This window comes from Rhinoraja longicauda, chromosome 1 (genome assembly GCF_053455715.1).
Source record: "Rhinoraja longicauda isolate Sanriku21f chromosome 1, sRhiLon1.1, whole genome shotgun sequence".
Taxonomy (NCBI): Eukaryota; Metazoa; Chordata; class Chondrichthyes; order Rajiformes; family Arhynchobatidae; genus Rhinoraja; species Rhinoraja longicauda.
This window is the reverse complement of record NC_135953.1, coordinates 109,696,296-109,720,732: the sequence shown is the minus strand read 5'-3', so window position 1 is coordinate 109,720,732 and position 24,437 is coordinate 109,696,296. Positions and strand designations below refer to the sequence as shown.

The window sequence follows — 24,437 nt, the reverse complement described above, 5'->3', positions numbered from 1 at the left end:
CCCACTTCGCGGCCTGTCTCTGACATCCCCCGTTATATGGAACTTGGCCTTCACTTTGGAGATGGTACTAGGGCTCACTCCAAATAATGCCGCAACTTGGTTTTGCGGAACACCAGCTTGAAGTTGCCCTATCTCACGAGCCCTATCCAGATCAGTCAAACGTGGCATGCCGATTCTTGGAGCAGACACCTACTGACCACTGTAGCAGGGCCCATGCTCACAGATGCTGCCAATCAGGTGCCAATCAGGCACCTGATTGTCAGCACCTGGGGGTACCAGAAGCTCAAAACAAGAGTCAATAGCAACAGCAGAATAAGCTGTTTGGCATTGGCAGAGAAGATTTGGCAAATTTTTCATGGGCGCAACCCATATACTCAGCTCTGCTGCTCATCCCACAAATGCATGTTCCTTACAAATGTGGCACCATTTAAAAGGGAAATAAACAGGCTTTTCAACGGTATAAGATTTATTGCCAAGAAGCATTGTTACAACAAAGAAATAATCTACCAAATACAAATTTCCTTACTTTTTGTGCTATGTTTATATTCTGTATCTTCCCCTTTGTTCTATTTATTGCACTTTAGTTTGACTTGCTTGTATTTTTATATAACTAGACCAAGTGGACCCGTTGGGCCCAAACCTCTGCTGCATTGATGTAGCACCCTCTCCTTTCCCTCTCCCCCAATCCCTCCTCCCCTCCCCCTCCTCCTCCCCCTCCCCCTCCCCTCCTCCTCCCCTCCCATCCTCCTCCCCTCCCCATCCTTCTCCCCTCCCCATCCTCCTCCCCTCCCCATCCTCTTCCCCTCCCCATCCTCCTCCCCCTTCCCCCTCCCCCTCCCCCCTCCCTTATCCACCTCCCCTCTCTCCCCCTCCCTCCCTAGGAGATAGATTTAAACTTTAAAATGTGAAGAACTTTAAAAATATAACACCGATTTCAATGAAGCTTCTTCCATTTGCACCAAAGTGACGACAGTAAGATTGTCGTGCAATCGTGTACCGTTTTGGCTGTAGTTCAGGAACAAACAAACAAATGAGTTTTAGTATATAGATATTATCTGATTTGTTTGGACAGCATGCAAAACAAAAGTTTTTCACTGTATCTCCCCAATAATAAACCTAAACAATAATCAAGTATAAATATTCTGAGTCTGAAGAAAAAGACCAGAATGCTTCATCTTCCATTGATTACAAAGCCTTGATTGTCCACAGGATTTCTGTTTTGATAACTTAATTTGAGTGGAATCAAAAGAATTCGCCTTTAAGATAGAAAAAAATTGAACCTTTTTAGTTATTCCTATAAATTTGTCAATTTTTCTGATCTGCATGTTTAGATATATTGCTGGTTCAGAATTTCCTTTACCAACAGCAATTCAACTTCCTTCCATAAAGTTGTCCATACCAGGTCTTGATGGCTAACGTGTAATGATTATGTCCAGTTTGTGATATTCATCATCTTGTGCATAGATTTGAAATCAGGTATATGAACGCAGCATTATTCAATGTGATCAACATTCAATTAAAGTCAATAACCAAGGTCTGTTTCCTATGGTGCAGCAATTATTTCAAATTTAGTCAATTGATCAACTCTTGAGTATCTAAGAATTATGTCCAGCAAAAATCAATTGAAACCACACAGGTGTGCCCTGTGTGCATAATTAGTTAAGTGATGAACAGTGAAAAACTGAAGCCAATTACAGTGCAAGATCAAGAGTGTGAAACCAGTTCATTGATTGGCTATCAATTAGTTTAAAAAATTGAAAATGGCTTACTTCCTGACAATTTTATGCTCATTGTGACACTGGAGAAGGCATATTGCAGTCAAAATTCAACTAGAATTCTGAGCCGTGTTTATTTTTTATACTAATGTTTGCATATACCTTCAACATACCTTTGCTTTGTTAAACTGACAAAAGTCCAGCACATTGTGGCTGTTAACTCCAAAATTAGGTAATAAATATCCTAATACTATTATTTATGAACCTACTGCACTAATTTAGTTGACATTAAAACTGTAGACTGATTTAACTTATACTCAAAACAAATTACATTTTCAGAGAAAATTTTAATGAGAATTAGATTAATGTTTGATATTAATTGTGGTTATTACAATACATATATTTGAAATATTTAATATTTAAAATTAAGTGCTTGCTTTATTGTTTTAATAAGGTAAAATGCATGAAGTAAGGTGGGCCTAAAATTGTCGTGTTGAAGTAAAATGCATGAAGGAAATGCCACAACATTCTCAGTTTTATTTTCCCTGTAGATTGAAAACGTCAGAAAACAAAGTAATGTACAGATATCCCGTTTAACTGAGGAACTCTTTGCAATGCAAATGGTATGTATGTTATCCCTTTCAACAATAAAGTGAGGTGAAGGGGCAAAACTTGATCCAGTATTTAATCACTCGCTTTTTCTCTCAGACAGTTAAAGTCAAGAGCCAATGTGGTATGGTAAGGAGAGCAAAAGCAAGTTGAATAAAGGTGCAGGTGAAAATGTTAGTTTCAAAAGCACTGGAATAGTTAAGTGTAGTTAAGAAAAGCATAGATGAGGACGGGGTAAATTTGCCATGGCAGAAGTCAATGTAAACTGTTTTAAGTGATGATTCCACAATACATGGAATTATTTACCTCTTGCCATGGTGGCATAACAGTAGAGTTGCTGCCTAACTGCGCCAAAGACCCAGGTCCGATCCTGACTACGGGTACTGTCTATGGAGTTTGCATGTTCCCGCTGTGACCGCGTGGGTTTCCTCCAACACCTCAAAGTCGTATAGGGTTGGGGGTTAATTGACTTTGGTAAAAATTGTAAAGTATCCCTGGTGTGTAGGATAGTGCTAGTGTAGGGTATCGCTGGTCAACACAGACTCGTTGGGCTGAAGGGTCTGTTTCAATGCGGAATCTAAAACTATTAGTACTAATACTGGTATAAGTCAGATAGATAAGCAACAATCAAGTTGCTGAGAAAATATATCTTCTGAAAAGAAAGCAAAACTTGTTTTTTTATCATGTCTTTTACTCATACTCATATTTTATTAGCCAAGTATGTTTTGCAACATACAAGGAATTTGTTTTGCCATAACGTCATACTAATTAAAAGCACCAGAACACACAAAATACATTTTAACATAACCATCCACCACAGTGACTCCTCTACATTCTTCACTGTGGTGGAAGGCGAAAAAAAAGGATATAAGGATTTTAGGATCTAACAAAGGAATTCATAGCAGGTTAAATAGTTACTGTTGTAAAATAGGCACATTAACAGCCAAATTGTATTCAGCAAGCTTCCAGGTTGCATAACATAATAATTATCAGATAATCTGTTTTAATAAAGTTGAGGAAGGGATTAGTATTCACAGCAACAGTAAGGTAATTTCCATGGTCTTTCAAAGAGCTAAAAAATCTTCTGCATCAATGTCAGAGAGCAGATGGAGACTCAGTTTATGATCTACTTGTTCTGAGTGTGTGCAGTGTTTTATTATTATTAGGAAATTAAATTACATCTTTAAGAGTTGCATAATCAATGAGATATCTGGCAGCATTTTGGTTATGTAATACAGTTTCTCTAATATTGTAGGAAATCATTGGTGTTTTAATGAAAATTAGTTGAGCTTATAGGACTTGATATTACAATCCCTACTATAATTGGCACCTTCTTAATATCTTGAGTGGGGGTAGGGGTAAAGACTTCATTGGGGTCATTAGGTGGGCACCCTCCTTCCTTGGTGTTTCGTTGATAGGCCCACGACACCTCCAGAGGGCTCAACAGCGACACCTGGCGTCCCAGGTGCGCACCACTCCGTTTTACCTCTCTTACTGGTCATTTTGCAGCCCTGTTGGAGTCCTTCCTCTTCAGCCACAGCCAGTTGCTGCTTCGCTTGGCAGCCTCTGACAGCGACCTGACGGCTTTCCGGAAGGCCTGTCCTCGAACTCCCATTCCCTTCAGGAGTCTGGTTGTTGACATGGCTACAAACCCTCCACAACCAACCTCTACATGGAGCACCTGGGTACGCCAGCCGCGTTGTTCTGCTTCGGCTGCTAAGTCTGAATACTTCAGACATTTGCGTTCATGCGCTTCCTTCACCAACTGCAGCCTCCCAAGGCACAGTTAACTCCACGATGTACAGGGACTTCTGTGAGGTGGACCACAAGATCAGGTCCGGCCTGAGATTAGTTGTGATGATCTCTGGTGGAAAGATGAGCTTCTGGTCTAGATCAGCCTGCATCTTCCAGTCCCGGGCAGTGTCCAGGAGGGTCGGTTCCTTTCTTGCAAATGGCTTCTCTGGAAGTTGTCCTGCTTTTACAAAAGGGGTGGTGTTCGCGAAACCAGGCGTTGGGGGAGGGAGGCCATTGGTGATAGCTCTCCTTCCTTCCAAGGTAATCGCCGGTTGTCGCAGGACCTGATTGTGCCTCCAGGTGTAGCGGCCTTGTAAAAGTGGTTTTACAGCCAGTGAGGATGTGCCTTAATGTTGCTGGTGTTTGGCAGAGAGAACATGATGGATCTTCTCCAAGCCACTGGTTTAGGTTCTTGGATGTGGGAAGAACATCGTAGGTGGATCTAATAATGAAGCTAAGACGGCTTCCTTCCATCTCCCACAGATCCTTCCAGGTAAGCCTACGATGCTCCAGGTTTCCCCAGGTAGTCCACTGGCCCTGTTTGGACTGTGAGACTGCCTTTGCACATCTCTCTGCCTCCTCTTGCTGACAGACCTCAGCAACTACCAGCTTTCTCTGGATGGATGTTGCCTTGTGCCATGTGGGTCGACTTGTCCCGAGTCCAATCCCACCTCTTCCCTGCTGCACCTGTCCTACGATGTCTCCATGCCTGAGAGCAGATTTTGCTTGCTGTACAGCCTCCGATGGGGTCCACTTCCTCCCAGTTGCCAGTCTGGGAGCAGCCGCTCGTACCGCATTATCCTGAGACTCGGTCTGGGTCATATCCAGCCTCACTTTGGTGCATTTGTATTCTTCTGTGAGGCTAGAGACAGGCAGTTCCCGAGCACTGTGTTGCCGATATTGTGTTGCCGATAAGCCGATATTGCTGAGGCATCGCGGGAGTCCACTTTGGTGCATTTGTTGTGTTCTGAGTAAAACAGAACACAACAAATTTTAACCCTTTATTAAGTTCAAAACTCATCAAATTTAAATGTTATAAAATATTGTTGAGGCTTATTTGTCAATATTTTGTTTAGAGGGATTAATTCTGAATGATAAATCAGCCAAGATGACCAATTCAGACATGTTTAGAGTATTCAGATAAATAATTGTGCAAAAGCCTTCATTGCTGTTGGTGTTAAATGATGAGATCAAGCCTTAACTAAAGTATACCGCTGTCACAAACAGACATTTCCCTAAAGTAAAAACACAAAATGCTGCAAATATTCAGTGATTCAAGCAGAAAAAAGAGTCAATATTTCATGTTGATGACCTAATCTGAACTGTTCAATTGACAGGTTATGCTAAGTTATGGAAATGCTAAGTCCTTTCATCTCTCCACGGCTGCTGCCTGGTCTGCCGAATCTTGCTAACATTATCTTTTTTTTAAATTTCAACACCTGCAGTTTTTTTGCTTATTCAAACCTCTGATATCGTAGGTTTCATTTACTTGCCAAAGTTTTATTGTGTAATTGTTTCTTCCTGATAGAATTGTGAAGATAAACAAAGTCAGATTGATCGGGCTATAAGAGAGAAGCGAGCTGTGGAAGAAGAACTTGAAAAGGTAAAAGAACAAAGTATGATGAGTTTTATTGAGGAAATTCTTAACTATCATAAGCATCCGTTGCTTTCCTTTCCAACTTAATTCCCCCCCCCTCCACAATCAAGAAGTCTGTTTGTATAATACTTTGCTATAATGGAAATTGCAACTTGTGCTCTCTGAAAGTGGCTTCTCGTAACTGGACATTGTTATACACAAAGGACATTGCTATATTTCTCCAATATGGATAGAATCAGATAAGTAAATTTGAGATATTTAAGATGTAATTGAAAATGCTGGAACGCCATAAATACTCAATTGGTTGGACTGTATCTGTGGTGAGAAAAATAAAGCTAATGTTCTAGGTCGATTATTTTCAGGCTATTATGTTGCCTAAATTGAATGGATTGGACGTGGAAAAGAATCAATCCAAGGGAATGGAGAGGCTTTTAAGGTTGACCAACCTGCACACACTAACTGACGCTTGGGCAAATAAACAGGGTATGAGAAGTCCTTTGTGTCTGTGGGATCTAAGCAAGGGGTCAAATCTAATGACAATTTTTAAAAAGTAAAATGATCCAATATCTGTGTCAGATGTATTTCTATGAAGGGTGAAAGATTTTTATCTTTAAACTAATATTTTATGGATTTCTAGATCTTGTTCTTGAGATTTCTGGCTGCTGGCCACACCTTGATCAGAATGCACCTTAATTACTGTTGAAATTCTTACCGTTAGTCTTGCTTTGATCACTTTAGTTCTGCATTTTTACATGAAATATCCTTTGACAATTATCCTTGTCCTGCGGCATTCCTCCATGCTGACTCCCTGCCTGACTGATCTTGTTTTGCAAACTGTGAGCATGAAAATTTGGCATAAGCAGTAAAGCATTCAGAGCTGAAATAATTAGTGTGGTAATTGCAAAAAGAAAGGGAATGAAAATAAATTGGGGTTTTTTCTTTAATCAGTTGAACAATATTACATTTTAAAGTCATTGCATTCGCCTTCTGAAGAATATAAAATTTGGATGCGTTGCTGGGCTTCAGAGCTGTGAACATCTTTATTGTTGTTCATGGTTCTAACTATTTTAAGTGTTTTAAATTGGAACGGTGTACGTAAATTCAGCTTATTGAATAACTGTAGTTCAGTTATATGCCTTCTTCCCAGACTTAATAATACGATACGATGGAACTTAGAATGGGGTGTATCCACGAACAATTTTAATTTCTAGTCTAAATTCTAAGATTATGGGCACTCATTTAGGTAGAATTTTCTCATGCATAGGAAGAAAATACCAGATACTATTTTCTTTCAATAAAGACAGAAATGTAAATTTATTAAAGTCTAAAGCTAGTCTGCAGTCAGAAGCCCATATATGTAGATGCTCAGAGGTTAATAGGGAATACATCTATCTTAGCATCCGACCAGGTTTAAATAAATATTAATATAAAATAATCTGAATGTGGCCTGTAGAATTTTCACAGTTGAAGTGTGCTTGAGAGTGAATGAAGAGCACTCTTACTTAATGTTATCCATTGTATCTAAAATCTCAGAAAATTAAATTATTGAAGGTTAGAATTACATACTCGGAAATTATAGCTAGCAAGTTATACATGAATGGCTTAAAAACTGACAAGAATGCAAAAGCAAGAATACTTGAAATGACAAGTATCCTGCAATTTGTTTGTTATTTTTTTGTTTAGGTTGGTGCTGTGGACAATGTTTCTGACTAATCCCTGGGAAAGTGGTCAGAGGCAGATCCAGTGAACTGGAGTCATAGAGTAAGGCAGTCATACAGCGTAGAAACAGACCGTTTAACCCAACGTGATAACGCCAACCAACGTTAATAACCTACATTATTTCCACCTTGGCCCATATCCTTCCAAACCTATCCTAACTATGTACCTGTCCAAATGATTTCAACGTTATGATAGTTCCTGCCTCAAATACCACCTCCCGCAGCTCATTCCATATACCTATTGCCCTTTTGTGTAAAAAAAAAAGTTACCCCTCAGGTTCCTATGAAAACTTTCCACCCTTACCTTAAAGCTCTGTGCTCAATTCCACGACTCTGGGCAAAAAGACTTTTACCTGATCTATTCCTTTCACGATCTAATAATGATGAACTACGATGGCATCCTGGTGCCACTGAGTGTTTAGTGGGAAAATTTCACATCATTGTCCAAGTGACAGGTAAAGAACTGGTAATATTTGCCCAAATTAAAACACTGAGCAACTTGGAAAAGATAAAGGCGCTGATATCAGTTTTTTATTCACCAAGATACTTAATCATTTGTTTATAATCTTTAAGTGTCACTAAATTGTGATCAGCAGGAAAGACCAATTATATCTTGTATTTGCCCCTATCCTACAACACTCTGGCAATTAATGCACATATTTCACCTGGAATCGGTTAAGGCTAGTACAATCATTATTTGTAAAGCTTCTAAAGTAATTTTTAAGCAGTCTTCTAGTTCCTGATCTCTCATTCGTTGGTCACATAACAAATTTGTATTATGGAAACACAGATTAAAGCAGAATTACAGTACGTGTTGGAAATCTGGAACAAAACAGAAAATGCTGGAAAACTCAGCAGGATTGGCTGCACCAGTGGTGAAGGATTAACTAGAAGCCTTAGCTTTGATATGCTGTTAAATGCCAGTTTGTAGGGAGCTTCTTCCCATATGTATGAAATGCAAAAGTCCTGAACTAATTTGGCAGATGCAGCTGCCATATCTCTCAATGTATGACTAACTTAGCTCCCTAGTACTGGAATACCTGTTGAGGGTTCCCCAGAAGAGGGGTAGATGAATGATCTCACTGATCTTATCGGGGGATTATTGGGCTTACAGAGAAGGCACTGAAAGGAAAGGTTTTTTAATTTTTTTTAATTATTTCAATATTGTTTGCATTTTTCTTATTTTTAATCTAATTTTAGATTATTTGTTTAAAAACTTTTGATTTTCATGACATTCAGATCTGTTAGTAATGATGCAAAGAGTTATTTAGAGACATTTCATAAGACTGACAGCCAGCAGTTTTTGCCTACTGTGAAAGCAAAGATTTCAGTGTCATTTTTTGGGTGAGAGTTGCTCCACACAACTGGAACACTTTGGCACTACAGGGTAGGCACTCTGCAGGCAGACACATTAAGCTTGGACGTAGCATGCCAGTAAAATCTGGCCCATTCACTCTGTTTCTCCGAACGCAGATGTCATCTACTCCAGTGAGTTTTACCATTACATTCTGGTTTTAATGCATCTGGTGCTAGAAGGAATGTTACTAGTGTTATCCATATCTGAAATGGAACTGCTTCTATGTTTTTTAAAAAGAGAAACAATTGAGAATTGATACTCAGACATCTATACTATTTTTTATCATTTAATAATTTCATTTTAATTTTTCCCACCGCTTCCTATCAAAATCCCGAGTTTACCAACAGATTTTAAATTCTAACAACAAAACTATTTCAGATTTATCGGACTAGTGCAGGCAATGAAGAAGATCGCAGAAAAATTGATGAACTGTACCTGCGATGTCTGAATGCAGAACGTTCAAAAGATGACCTCGCAATTAGTCTACAGGCGGCACTAAACAAAATCAGGAAACTCGAGATGAAGTAAGAACAGATTTCAAACTTACTTTTTCTTGTGGTATAAGTGTTTATCAATCTCAAAATATAATGTGGTAGCATCAACATTGCAATTCCAAGATCAATGTTTGTCAGTGCTCTCTTAAAGCTGATGTGGTCCAATGATCTAAAACATTGCCTGTTCATTACCTCTATACATGCTTCCTGACCCACTGAATTCCTCCAGTATGTAGTGTTTTGTGCAAGATTCACAGTGAAGATCCTGCCGTGGTTTGACTTCCCAAAATGAAACACCTCGCACTTATCTGCATTAAACCTCATTAGCCATTACTCAGGTTATTGTCCCAGCTGATCAAGAGCCTGTTGTAACTTTTGAGAATCAGCTTCACTATCAACGATACCACCCTCTTTGGTGTTGTCTACAAAATATTCTTGACAATTCTTGTTTTTTGTTCTCTGGACGTGTTATTGCTCGCTTCTTCAAATAAGGCATTATTTTGACATAATAATAATAATAAGCATTTATTTTATATAGCGCCTTTCCAGATGCTCAAAGCGCTTTACATAAACAATCATAACATAAAAACAAACAGACAAACTATCCTAACGGAGAAGCGGCGAATAAACAACGCCAGCGTCCTCTCACGTCAGGGTCCGGCAGTAGACAGCAAAAAGCACAGGACACACAGATACAATTTTTACACAAACAGCCATCACAGTGATTGCTCCAGGCACACCCTCACTGTGATGGAAGGCAAAGTCTTATCTCCTCCTGATTTCTTCTCCCGTGGTGCCACGAGGTGATCGAGGCTCCCAACTTTTTGAAGCCCCCACCGGGCAATGGTAAGTCCCAGGGCCGAGCCGAGCAGGCCGATGAAGGTCCTGAGCCCCCACCGGGCGATGGTAAGTCCCAGGGCCGAGCCAAGCAGGCCGATGAAAGTCCTGAGCCCCCACCGGGCGATGGAAAGTGCTGCTTTCAACCACTCTGACACCATACGTTTTCTAATAAATTATTAAATATGTGTAGTAATGTTTCTAATATCAACAGCGGAGTTTGTAGACCTGCTGCCTCACAATGCAGGAGACCCGGGTTCAATCCTGACCTCGGGTGCTGTCTTTTTGAAGTTTGCACATTCTCCGTGACCATTGGCTTTCCTCCAGATGCTTCAGTTTACTCCCACATCCTAAAGACATGTGGGTTTGTAGGTTAATAGGCCATTGCCCTTATTGTGTAGGGAGTGGATGTGAAAGTGGGATTTTGTAGAATTAATGTGAACGGATGATCAAAGGTCGGCATGGACTCGGTGGGCCGAAGGGCCTGTTCCTTGCTACATCTCTAAATTAAACTAAATGTCTTCCCTAATTATTGTGTGGATGCAATTCATCAGACCAAGAGTTTCATCCTTGATTAGTTTATATATCTTCCCTTGTATTTTAAAAACAATTATTACTCATGTTGTCATCCAGTGTCATACTTACTTGTTCTACCTCCCCAATAGATACTAAACCTAAATAAGACTTTAATACCTCTCCCATTTGACTTGTCTGTCCCCAGGTCTTCTCATTTCCATCCTGATATTTCTCATCTATATACTAAAACTCTCGTTTGTTTGTTTGTTTGTTTGTTCCTGACCTACAGCCAAAATGGTGCACAATAGTGCGACAATTTTAGGCCCACCTTACTCACCGTTGTCCCTTTGGTACTAATGGAAGAAGTTTCATTGAAATCGATGTTATATATTTAAAGTTATTCACATTTTTAAATTCACCACCTGTTACTAAGTGTTATAGGCCAGGGTCAAGTTGTTGTGATGAGTTAGCTGGTTGGCATAAGGAGTAATAAATGAAAACTTTCTTTAGTGCCTCAGTGAGAAGAAGATGGATGTGCCTAAAGCACTGAGTCTTTGCTATATATTCTATTTCAGTTTGGAAAGGGAAAATTAACAACTATTCTTCTTTGGAGCTCAGTGTTGCAATTCAAAATATATATTATTATTGTTTGAACAGTAATTTTGTGCTCAAGCTTGAAGTACTGATATCTTTCAAGAGATACCCTAAATGATTAATTCCATCAAGAAAGTTGGGGTGAATTTAAGAATGGTTATTAACAAATATAATGTATCCATATTCGCAGTAAAGGTTGTCAGTAATTACAGAAGTCATTGTGCTTAACATTCTATTTAATTGTGCTCGTTTTATAGTCACGAGGAAGAAATTTCGCAGTGCAAAGAAATGATCCAGAAACTGCAGAGTAGTCTGGACAACATTCGCAGCGATTGTGATACAGTCAGTGAAGAACGGTTGAAGCTGCAAAGAGAAAATGAGCAATTTCATAAAGAGATGGAAGAACTCAAGAAAGTTAGTATGGACACTCAAAGGAAAGCAAAGCAACAGGTATGGAGATTGTACAAAAAGAATTGTAGATATTTTAAGATGGCAATGCGTTCAATCTATATACTACTGCAAAAGGAGAAGAAAATATCAAGATATTGGGGAAAGTCTTGTCGTAATTTACGTGCAGTGTAACAGTTTAGATCAATAGTTAATCAACCACAGTTTAAGAATAAGGGGTAGGCCATTTAGAACGGAGGTGAGGAAAAACCTTTTCGGTCAGAGAGTTGTAAATCAGTGGAATTCTCTGCCTCAGAAGGCAGTGGAGGGCAGTTCTCTGAATGCATTCAAGAGAGAGCTAGATAGAGCTCTTAAGGATAGCGGAGTCAGGGGGTATGGGGAGAAGGCAGGAACGGGGTACTGATTGAGAGTGATCAGCCATGATCGCATTGAATGGCGGTGCTGGCTCGAAGGGCTGAATGGCCTACTCCTGCACCTATTGTCTATTGTCTATAACCGAGTTGGAAAAGAACTGGAGACAGTGATTCCCCTGAAAGCATTACTTCGTTCTGAGCTGAACATAAAGATGATTTGAACTTGAGAATGAGGAACACAATCTTGAATTATTTTGAATAGATTTAACAGAATGCGGATATCTCAAGCAATCCTGCCACTTAGTGCCTCTTGTTTTAGGAGCCAGTTAAGAGTCAATTGCATTGATAATCTGGAGTCATGCATAAGTCAAACTGAGTAAGTGCTGGATTATTTTCCTGAATGGGTATTTATCCAAAAGTTTCAGTTATCGTCACAAAACTGTTTTTTTAATCAATTTTAAAAAAAAATTACTTCAATCTGTATTTCGACGGCCACCTGCGCGCGGGCCTTGGCGGCGCACTGGATCGCCCGGTTCGGGGTGCCACTGGACATTACATCCGACCGGGGGCCACAGTTCACTTCGGAACTGTGGTCGGCCATGGCAAGACTCTTGGGTGTCAGCCTACACCACACTACGGCGTACCATCCACAGTCGAACGGGTTGGTGGAACGCTTTCACCGCCAGCTGAAGGCTGCCCTGAAGGCTCTGCTCACGGGCCCAGACTGGATGGACGCCCTGCCGTGGGTTTTGCTGGGGATCCGCACCGCACCCAAGGAGGACTTGGCCTCCTCCTCCGCCGAGTTGGTATACGGGGCCCCCTTGACGGTTCCCGGGGAGTTCATCCCACCAGCGCAGGGTCGAGTGGAGCAGCCTTCTGACGCCCTGCAACGTCTTCGGCAGACGGTGGGCAGGCTGGCACCTGTGCCCACGTCACGTCATGGGACCTTCCAGCCACACGTCCCTGCCGCTCTGGAGGACTGCCAGTTTGTGTTCCTGCGCAGGGACGCACACCGATCACTTCTCCAGCGGCCGTACGAGGGCCCCTTCCGGGTCCTGCAACACGGCTCGGCCACATTCGTTCTGGACATGGGGGGTCGCAGAGAGACTGTTTCGGTCGCACGGCTGAAGCCGGCACACGTGGACATTGATCGGCCGGTGCCGGTTGCGCAGCCCCGCCCGCGCGGTTGCCCCCGTCCAAGCTACCCCCTCCAGTGTCTGCTACGACCCCTCCACCTGTTGGTCAGTCGCCGGTCCCTGCGCCGGTCATGGTGCGCACCCGGGCTGGTCGCCTCGTGCGCCCTCCTGTCCGTTTTGTACCTCCGGTTCTTGGGGGGGTCCTGTGGCGGATCAGGCCACTCCTTGGGTCAGCCCCCTCGTTACGTGACGGACAGGCGTAAGGGGTTAAAAACCAGACCAGGGGGAGGCGTGGCTCATCCCTAGGGGAACTACGCTGTGGGCTGGAGCTCGCAGCCTAATAAAAGAATCTTACTAAAAACTGCCTGGCGTCTTGCCTTTTCTCTGGCCTCCGCCAGGCCACTACAATAGGATACAATCAAATCTCTGCTCAATGATCCAGACCTTGGGACACTAGGCAGTGAGTAGTTGAAGATATTGACCATGCAAACAGGATTTGGATAACCATTGTAACCATTCCACGGTCATTGAGATTCAAGGGTATGGGATGCAAGTCGGACACTAAGATGAGCTTTTAATTGTTCAAGTGGGAACCAATGCAGCTCAGGGACAATAAGTAAATGTCTTCTGTAGAAATTGGTTTATCTATTAGTGATAGGAGAGAACAAAGCAAGATGGAAAATAGAAGGAAACACTATTACCTCTTCATTCTTCATTTACAAAGGTTATTTTTTATTTTAAAAGCATTAAACAAGCCGTGGAGGTGCCCCAGGTTGGGGGAATTTCAACAAAGCTTGTGTGTAGGATCACTTGCATATATATATATTTTTTTTAAACGGAGTAAGCCACATATATATTAGTCACATTGGAACAGAATAATGTAATTAAAACGGTAATGTAAATTGCTCACAAGTTGGTAAAACCGTAAATATTAAATAGGTTAATGCATTTTTATGAGATTGTAAGCTTGCATATTTAATACTTGCATTGTGTCTTCTGCTTCCTAACACAATCAGCAAACACAATTTAATAAAACACATTTAGCTGAGAAAATATTGAATTTGTCACTCCAACCAAATGAAGAGTGGCACAATGGTGCAGCTGCTAAAACTGCTGCCTCAGTGCCAGTGACCCAGGTTCGATCCTGATCTCGGGTGCTGTATGTGTGAGAGGTTTGCACATTGTCCCTGTGACCACATGGGATTCCTGCCACATCCCATAAAATGTGGGTTGTAGCTTAATTGGTCTCTGTAAATTGCCCGGAGTGGATGGAAAAAGTGGGGCCACGTAGAACTGCTATGAACGAGTGATCGATGGTCAGTATAGACACAGTGGACTAAAGGGACTGTTTACTTGCTGTATCTCTAAACTAAACTAAAAGGAAATTAACTGTGCAAGCAGTCTTCTTTAATACGAAATTGTTTGAGCAATTTGGTTGGTTTCTTTTGGTAATCATTACTTCCCCTTTCTGAAATTTAGAAAAGATGCATTCTGATGGTCTTCTGTGTGATACTGCATGTTTATAGATATATAGTGGAACCAGGCCCTTCAGACTACCAAATCCACCCCAACCATCCTGTTCACGCCCATTTTAGTATCCACTGCCTAAACACTGGGGGCAATTTACAGAGGCGAATGAACCTACCGCCATCTTTGGGACGTTGGAGGAATGTGGAGGAAATCCACATGGTCACAGGGAGAAAGTGCAAATTCCACACACACAGCACCTGAGGTCAGGAACAAACTCTGGCGCAGTGAGGCAACAGCTCTACCAGCTGCACCACTGCACGTTTCAGTTTTAACTCTATGTGAATCATTAGCGCGGGCTGGTGGTGAAGAGCAGAGATTTATTATACACGTTTATGTTTGATAACAATTCACCAGCATCTAAGGTTCCATCAGCTTGACACCCATAATTGGGAACCACTCTAAATCCTTTGCTGCTGGTCTTGGCCAAAATATTTTTGAAGTGCATAAACACTATCAAATTGGCAAATTGCTCCGATTAGTTGCATGAAACTCAATCTGACGAATTGTGCATAAGTGCAAGAAAGCCATATTTTCAATATTTCCTTATAATAGAGGCTATTCGGCCAATCAAATCCATGGTGTCTCACAAAACAATTCCATTCCTCAACTAATTTTTGCCAACAATGTATTCTCCCACCAACTCTCCCTAGATTCTACCACTTGCATGGCCTTACCCTTGCACCTTTTAAAATCAGAAATATATGCACATGGGGCAGCAATATACCAAAATTAGTCTACATTTTGATTTGTGCAGGTAGCCACTCTGCAACATGAGTGCTCTCTGAAGGAATGTGGATTTGAAATTCAACTAAGGGAACTGGAGGACACCAGTCGGGATTCCAATGGTGAATTGAAACACTTATTAGCAGCGCAGCAGAAAGCAGCCAGTCGGTGGAGAGATGAAGCCAGGAAACTAACTGAAGCCTTTGAAACTAAACAAAACAGCCTGAAGTAAGTGAATTATACTTACTTGGACATTTTAAAGGTTAAGAGGAGGGGTTATAAGTAGTTTATTTCAATGATGTTAAAACTGTACATATATCACCCTAACACCAGCCTAACATTGGCTTCCATGTGCAACTGACCCGATTGCTGTACAAAGAAACAAGATGGCCTTGAGTGTTAGAATGGTTGCCTCCTATGCCATAATATGGTTCTGTTTTCTTGTTTATGTAAGCATTATCCCTGCAGAGTCTGAAATCATTTGCCAGGTGGCCTTTTCAACTGCACTTTCACTTTGAGACAAAAATAACTTTCATAGAAACATAGAAAATAGGTGCAGGAGGAGGCCATTCGGCCTTTCGAGCCAGCACTGCCATTCATTGTGATTATCCACAATCAGTAACCTGTGCCCAACTTCTCTCTATATCCCTTGATTCCTCTACCCCCCAGAGCTCTATCTAACTTCTCTTAAATTCATCCAGTGATTTGGCCTCCACTGCCCTCTGTGGCAAAGAATTCCACAAATTCCCAACTCTCTGGGTGAAAAAGTTCCTTCTCACCTCAGTTTTAAATGGCCTCCCCTTTATTCTAAGACTGTGGCCCCTGGTTCTGGACTCCCCCAACATTGGGAACATTTTTCCTGCATCTAGCTTGTCCAGTCCCTTTATAATTTTGTATGTCTCTATAAGAACCCCTCTTATCCTTCTAAACTCCAGTGAATCCAAGCCTAGTCTTTTCAATCTTTCCTCATATGAGTCCCACCATCCCAGGGATCAATCTTGTAAACCTACGCTGCACTGCCTCAATTACAAGGATGTCCTTCCTCAAATTAGACCAAAACTGTACACAATACTCCAGATGTGGTCTTACCAGGGCCCTAATCAACTGCAGAAGAACCTCTTTATTCCTATACTGAAATCCTCTCATTATGAAGGCCAACATGTCATTAGCTTTCTTCACTGCCTGCTGTACCTGCACGCCAACTTTCAGAGACTGGTGTACAAGGACACCCAGGTCTCGCTGCACTTCCCCCTTACCTAACCTGGCACCATTGAGATAATAATCTGCCTCCATGTTTTTGCCGCCAAAGTGGATAACCTCACATTTATCTACATTATTATACTGCATCTGCCATGCATCTTCCCACTCACTCAACCTGTCCAGGTCACCCTGCAACCTCCAAACATCCTCCGCAGTTCACACTGCCACCCAGCTTTGTGTCATCCCGTTTCCTGTTTGAACATGCAATTTTACTTTACCCAACATTTTCAACTACATTAGTTATCTATTCACCCGCTTGGCTAGGATCTTTCTCCATCGTGTTTTTCTGAAGTTTACTAGGGCTCTTAATTTTGCATTCATCAATAACAACTATTTTGCAACATAGGATCTTGCTTAGTGTATAACTTTAATATTGCATAACAACTGCTCCCAATCCCAGCCTATTTGTGAGATTTATATTAGCATGCAATCAGACAATTTACAGGATATGAATTTGAGTGACGAATGCTTGGATTTGGTCCCCAACCAGAAAGCTCTAATGCATAAGCACTTCTCTTGCTAAATATTTATTTAAATTGAGTATGTCAAGAAGTTAGAATTCAAATTTTTTTTTGCAATGTTCACAATGGATTTGTATTGGTTTCTATGTCTGTATGAAACCTCACAAAACGTGTATTTTGCGTGCTTTACTTGTTTAACGTAATTGGTATCAAACCTTTGTTAAAATAAAGTAAATCCAAATTTTGTTGATGAATTGCAGATGCTGAAAATAAAACCAGCACCCCATTTTGTTTTTATTTCCATAAAGCCAAAATATTTCAAATGATGCTATTTGACTCTTTTTAAAGTATTGTGATAATAATCATCTCAACCTCTCGTTGTAGCCTAGACCAGTTGGGAATATTAATTTCTGATATAAATAATACACATTAAATACTCCATTCTTTCATTCCTTCTGTTGGCAGGGCAGAGCTCAGTCGACAAAAAGAGCACTCCCAGGAATTGGTTTGCCAGCTGGAGGTTACACATGAGAAAGTGGCAGAGGTGAGGTGATCGATCTCAATCACAACTCTAATCAATAGCAGACTTATTTTGCATCCTCATTTAAGAGTTGGAATTGATCATTGTTATTTAAGCTTGGTACCCACATCATTTGATATCCCCTGAATATAAAGTCTTAACTTTTTTGAGCTAGATTTGAAGTTTTAAAAACCACAAAGAAAAGTGTATTATCCATATACAGCAAATACATTTTCATCTTCTGTTACTACTGGAATTATCCCTTATAATAGTATTAGTGGTATTCCGAATATAAGTAGCAATCAATACATATTACTCGCAGTGAAACATCTGAAATAGGGCTGTAATTTTCCAATTATGTATGCACATGTTAAGAATTACATGATTTATTGTTCACTAGTCTGTTGTTCATAATGCTTTGATACTTAAATATGAACCTGGTGATATAAATTTGAATTTAAACATTTTCACATGGTATGATCTTAAGCAACTTGTGTCTCCACATCTGCAGACAGTATTTAAATTGAATCCATCTCCTTGCGCAGAAGAGTGGGTACATTGCCCTTAATCCTTGCATTGTGCTTATACATTGTGGCTATACATTGAAGACATTTTAACTTTTTTTCTCACTCAAAGCATCTGCGGTTCTCCAGTACTTTGTATCTTTTTGTGTAAACCAGCATCTGGTTCCATGTTGCTGTGGTTCTTTTTAATTTCCCTTTAAATGCTAAATGTTTTACTGCATTTTTATCCATAATTGCCTTTATTTTGATTCAACTTCGGAATTCAGCAATAAACTATCAAATGGTTTCGAGTGGAAAAGTTAATTTGCTATTGTAGCAGATGGTACAAGTAGTATGAGCCAGGAGCGTTTTTAAAGGGAGGGTTTCTTTCTTTTCTGTTATTAAAAGTTTATTTTATTTTAACTTGATTCATGAATATATTTGCTGAATTGATATTTAATGTATACACTTGCCATCAGTTCATCTAATCCTTCGAAGTCGTATTACAATTCAATTGCTGGGGAATTGTTGTTTACAATACCACAAGAAAAAAAGAATGGTCTTTCTCCACAAGAAAACATATTGATCAGCTCAAACATTTCTGGACTAGTGAATCTTATGGTGTTTGCTATGGTTTGAAATTTTTACCTCACACATTTGCATTTTTTCCCCCCATTTGACTGTAGGGAGGCAAAACTCCGACCTGTGCGAGATAACCACTTATGAGGTGTTTGAGCAGTAATCACACAGAGCCAGAAAATGATTATATGTAACAGGTCTACCAAAGGTGGAACTAATAGCCTAACTCCTGAACCATTGAAAGAAAAGAACAATAAATAGATGGAGACAATATTTGAATGAGACTGAAGGACAAAGAGGAAGAAAAGAGATGGAGAGGATTTTTTTTTAAAAAGCATTAAGAACAACAGAATTCTGCTCCATTTCTGGGCCACCAGTGAAATGTGGCACATGAGGACCATAAATATTTACTAATAAGAGTCTATATAATATGAAATACTCACCCAAAAGTGGCCATGACCAAAAATTGATTTTATATATGGAGAGTATTTTATGTATCAGTGTGGGAGTAGGTAATTCTTCCAGTTTTTAACATTGCTAATCAACATAAATCATCCAATAATTTATTCACAAATTGTAACTTCAACCCATCCCTTTTTCACCACAAATTGCTGTTTTTTCTTTTATACAATAATAATGAAAGGTCCATACCATTTATGGACTACTATATTTTTTGAGAAACCATTTCTTCTACCGCTGGGATCTATTATGATTTCCATTCATATTTAATATAGATTATATTAACTTACAATGTTTTAAACTCTTTATTATTATGAAAGCCTTTGGATTCATTTTCCTTTCTTGGTAAAAATGCATCTTTTACACATTTCCATTTTTATTTGGAACAGTATCAAAAACAGCTGTCGGAAAATCAGGAAAAAATTAACAGACTTCAAAGGCGGCTGACTCACTCTGAGCACAGAGCGGCTACAGCCTCCCAAAAGGTAAACGACACCATCAGATACTCTGGTTAACAACTCCAGTTTGGAGCTTTGAGTTAAAAGATGTTTTCTCCTTTTGTGCCATAAATACACAGTATTAATTACAGAGAAAATGGCCATTGGAAGCTTCATTGGCTTCAAGTGATTTTAGAAATGGCAAGTGTTCACCTGGGCATTGATGGAGGAGGATATTGCAGAGAGAATGTGTTCTGGAATAATTGGTAGAATTTGTTTTGTTTTAAGAAACAATGGAAATTCTACTACACTAAGACTATTTTAGACTGCTACTTAATGGAAAGGATATTAAGAAGAATTTGCTATAGATTTCACAAATGCAAAAGCCATGGTGACTACACTATACAATTTATAATCTGGTTCAGAAATGGCATTATGGGCAAAAAGCAGGTAGTTTCTTAAATGTATTCAGAGCAGTATGTTTCTGGCCCAAAGAAGTTGATAGGAATGTTGGACAGTCCTTGGAAATGAGCAGGGTCTGGTGAAGTAAGGATCAATGCGGAAGCAGTGATCATAATATCATATCATATATATACAGCCGGAAACAGGCCTTTTCGGCCCTCCAAGTCCGTGCTGCCCAGTGATCCCCGTACATTAACACTATCCTACAACCACTAGGGACAATTTTTACATTTACCCAGCCAATTAACCTACATACCTGTACGTCTTTGGAGTGTGGGAGGAAACCTAAGATCTCGGAGAAAACCCACGCAGGTCACGGGGAGAACGTACAAACTCCTTACAGTGCAGCACCCGTAGTCAGGATCGAACCTGAGTCTCCGGCGCTGCATTCGCTGTAAAGCAGCAACTCTACCGCTGCGCTACCGTGCCGCCCTCACAGCATGATATAGAGTACTCCAAGGTAAAAATAGCCAACTGGAGGAAGGTCACTTTCAGTGGGAGGGGAACAAATATAGCCCGGGTAATTGGAAATAAACCTGCTTTGCAAGACTATAATTGACTGATGGGAAGCCTTCAGTCGCACCATTTCCATAAGAGTTAAGAAATAGAAGCCAGAGTTGCTTGTTCAGAAGAATTATTTAAAGGTGTGTGAACAGGATAAAAATTGTAAGTGGAATCCTATTTGTAGAAGTATAGAGTAAAACCAGCAAATCAAGGTGAATTTTTAGGTTACACTGGTTCAGCCATTGCCTTAACTGAAGTATAGTCATCAGTTCCAGACACCACATTTAAGAAAGACGTGAAGACTTAGGCGAGGGTGCAGAAGAAATTTGCCAAAATAATTCCAGGGATGAACAACATGAGATGTATATATTCATAGCTGGGATTCTACTTCAAATATCGGGATGGCGCAGTAATAGAATTGTTGCCTTAGTGCCAGAGACCCAGGTTCAATCCTGACTACGGGTGCTGTCTGTACGGAGTTTGTATGTTCTTCCTTTGACTGTGGATTTTCACCAGGTGCTCCGATTTCCTCCTACATTCTAAAAATGTACAGGTTTGCAGGTTAATTAGCTTTTGTAAAAAATGTAAATTGTCCCTAGTGTATAGGATAATGCTCATGTATGGGGTGATCGCTGATCAGCATGGAATCAGTAGGCCGAAGGGCCTGTAATTCTCTGGGGTGGCAATAATAGATGGTATGGGTGACAGAATCAATTGTAGTGTTCAGAAATTGTATCAGTACATGAAAGGGAAGAATTGGCAGGGCTATGAGAAGAGGATGGGCATCATGAGGTTATCCACTTTGGTGGTAAGAATAGGAAGGCAGATTATTATTTGAATGGTGTCAAGTTAGGAAACGGGGACGTACAACGTGATCTGGGTGTCTTAGTGCATCAGTCACTGAAAGGAAGCATGCAGGTACAGCAGGCAGTGAAGAAAGCCAATGGAATGTTGGCATTCATAACAAGAGGAGTTGAGTATAGGAGCAAAGAGGTCCTTCTGCAGTTGTACAGGGCCCTAGTGAGACCGCACCTGGAGTACTGTGTGCAGTTTTGGTCTCCAAATTTGAGGAAGGATATTCTTGCTATTGAGGGCGTGCAGCGTAGATTTACTAGGTTAATTCCCGGAATGGCGGGACTGTCCTATGTTGAAAGACTGGAGCGACTAGGTTTGTATACACTGAAATTTAGAAGGATGAGAGGGGATCTTATCGAAACGTATAAGATTATTAAGGGGTTGGACATGTTAGAGGCAGGAAACATGTTCCCAATGTTGGGGGAGTCCAGAACCAGGGGCCACAGTTTAAGAATAAGGGGTAGGCCATTTAGAACAGAGATGAGGAAAAACTTTTTTAGTCAGAGAGTTGTGAATCTGTGGAATTCTCTGCCTCAGAGGGCAGTGGAGTCCAATTCTCTGAATACATTCAAGAGAGAGCTAGATAGAGCTCTTAAGGATAACGGAGTCAGGGGGTATGGGGAGAAAGCAGGAACGGGGTACTGATTGAGAATGATCAGCCATGATCACATTGAATGGCGGTGCTGGCTCGAAGGGCCGAATGGCCTACTCCTGCACCTATTGTCTATTGTCTATCTGGAATTGTCAATGTGCATTTCAAGTTTTTTTTACACTACTTGTTGTTTTCCACTATGGCATAACCTGCCTGAATAGTACATACATAATTTTTTTCATTATATCTCTGTGCTCATGACAATAAACCAAGCGCTTCTCTCAGGGCAAGAACTTAGTGTCCCACCTTCCTATGTATAGTATCGTGTGTCCCAATCCAGGCTGGGCAGGTTATGTACATTGCAGCTAAAGTTCACTGCTGGGGTGAAGGAAGGAAGAATGTTCAAAGTGTTCAATGCTTGTAGCCACAGTATTTGTGTAGCTGTTCCAATTGAGCTTTTGGTTCCTGATAATCCCCAGAATATTGACAGTCAAGATCTCACACTGGCTGAGCCACTGAACACTAGGGGAAATTATTTAAAAGTTGTGTTACCCTTACAAGAGATGGTCATTGGGGAATTTCACTAGAATAGAGTACTGTGTTCTTTCAGTAGACAACTTATCTGATGATGAAAGGCAGGTCATTAATGAAACAGCCATAAGCAGTTGTATTCATGAAGCTGCCCCAAGGATCTCCAGTGGTCATTGATCATCCTCTTATCTCTTGGGTTAGATGTGACTTCTTGTAGTAGGGAGTTTACCCTTGTTCCTCATTCTATTCTACAAGACCCCTTGAGTGCTGCCGCCTCATTTAGAATTCACCCTTTTTATTTTGAATAAGAAATGGAGCAAAACGATCCTGCCAAAACCTCAGTAAACATCACTCAATAACACTGTCACCTTTCGTTTCTCTGCTGACAATCGTGAATAGTCAGTAGAATAGTACTTGGAAGGCCTGGATTACGACTTTGAATTTTGTTTTACTACAGCTCAGCACAGTCGCAGCACAGAGAAGAAAAGCCGACACTCTGTTTGATCTGGAAAGTATTATAAATCATTGAGTACTTGAACTCCCATCTTCCAGAGGAAATAAGCAGCTAACCTGTGCAATAGTGTAATCTGTCAAAATTACCACCAAAAAAAATCCAGGTCTGAATTACAAGCCATCACCTGAATTAAAATGTTGTAATATTTTTACATAAGATCACAGTCGAAGCTCCTGCCATGGATAGACAGTGTTGGACGAAATATCCCAATTTATAGATAGATTGAAGTTTCTTTATGAAATGCAAAATCTAATGGGGTTCTGCCTAAATGCTGGAGTTTTGTTTGGTGTTCATTTGTCTTAATCTTGTCACCAGAACACATGAAAACCAGTAGTGGTTTGTTAATCTTTCAGAATTCTAAGATTGAAAAAAAGAGGTTTGAACTCTGCACAATATGACCCCCGTGAAACTAAACCACTCTCTTCTGAGATTTATAACATAAAATTCAAAGTAACAGACCCGAGCTCCTGTGAATTGGTAGAAGGGTTGGTGAGGTGAGGCAATATTTTTCTCACTTGAATGAAAAGGTGGTGGAGATGGAACACTCAACTACACAAGGAATCTGGATGGTCCTCCAAGAAGTAACCTACATGGCTATGGATCAAAGACTACAAAGTGGGATTAACCCAAATTATCCATTTTTTGGACAGCTTTGTCCAAATGGCTTTTTTGGGCACTGCAAATTTCTGATCACAGTCAAAGTAGCTCTGCATAATTTTGAGCAAGATATATATTTTTGGAGATAATACATTTACAAACACTAGTTTTATTGTGTGTTGGAGAGGCCTATCATGGATCATTTTCCCTTTTACATGTGTGTGTACATTTCACATACTGAATAAATTAGTGGTTCTGTTTAAATACAAATGTCATGTCTTATGCTATAGATGGTCATGACGAGTAAATAGAAATTCTGCAGGTTAAAATTGATGCAACTTGTCCTCAGCCTCAACATGTGGGCTCACAAATTGGAGCAATTTGCAATTGACATAATTATTTCTGTTTCAAAAGATGTGCAATGGTATCCAAAAAATTGAAAGCCATGGGCAATTTGTCAAATTTCCAGGATGGAATCAAAAGATGTTTTTGAGCCAGAGTTGTATGCTGTAATTTTGTTTTAGAAACCTAACAACAATTTATATTGGATACTGTTGTTTGTCCAAAAGACATTTCTTATGAAAATGTTTTGTAAAATGTACCAGCATGTTTGCTATGAAGCATCAAGTCTCCAATTTTCTATCTTGGTTCACGTGACAATAATAAACCAAGACTCGGTTCATTTGCCATTAGTTTTTCTTAGATCTCTTGAAGTACAATAAATATTTATGCCATTTACCTGTAAATAGTAGAGTGGATTACCAAAATCTTAACTTGATAAA

The 24,437-nt window shown here is 40.3% G+C and overlaps 1 protein-coding gene across 1 annotated transcript in view; it reads left to right on the top strand.

Annotated features, from left to right (window-relative positions):
* Positions 1-24,328, top strand: part of LOC144596333 (sodium channel and clathrin linker 1-like) — a 60,484-nt gene extending 36,156 nt beyond the window's left edge. The window contains exons 15-22 of the mRNA XM_078404584.1: positions 2,267-2,338; positions 5,647-5,721; positions 9,169-9,314; positions 11,489-11,681; positions 15,413-15,609; positions 17,568-17,646; positions 19,553-19,648; positions 23,002-24,328. Of these exons, the coding sequence (XP_078260710.1) occupies positions 2,267-2,338; positions 5,647-5,721; positions 9,169-9,314; positions 11,489-11,681; positions 15,413-15,609; positions 17,568-17,646; positions 19,553-19,648; positions 23,002-23,073 (930 nt within the window). The 3' untranslated portion in view covers positions 23,074-24,328. The remainder of the gene's footprint in view (positions 1-2,266; positions 2,339-5,646; positions 5,722-9,168; positions 9,315-11,488; positions 11,682-15,412; positions 15,610-17,567; positions 17,647-19,552; positions 19,649-23,001) is intronic.
* The last annotated feature ends 109 nt before the right edge of the window (positions 24,329-24,437 follow it).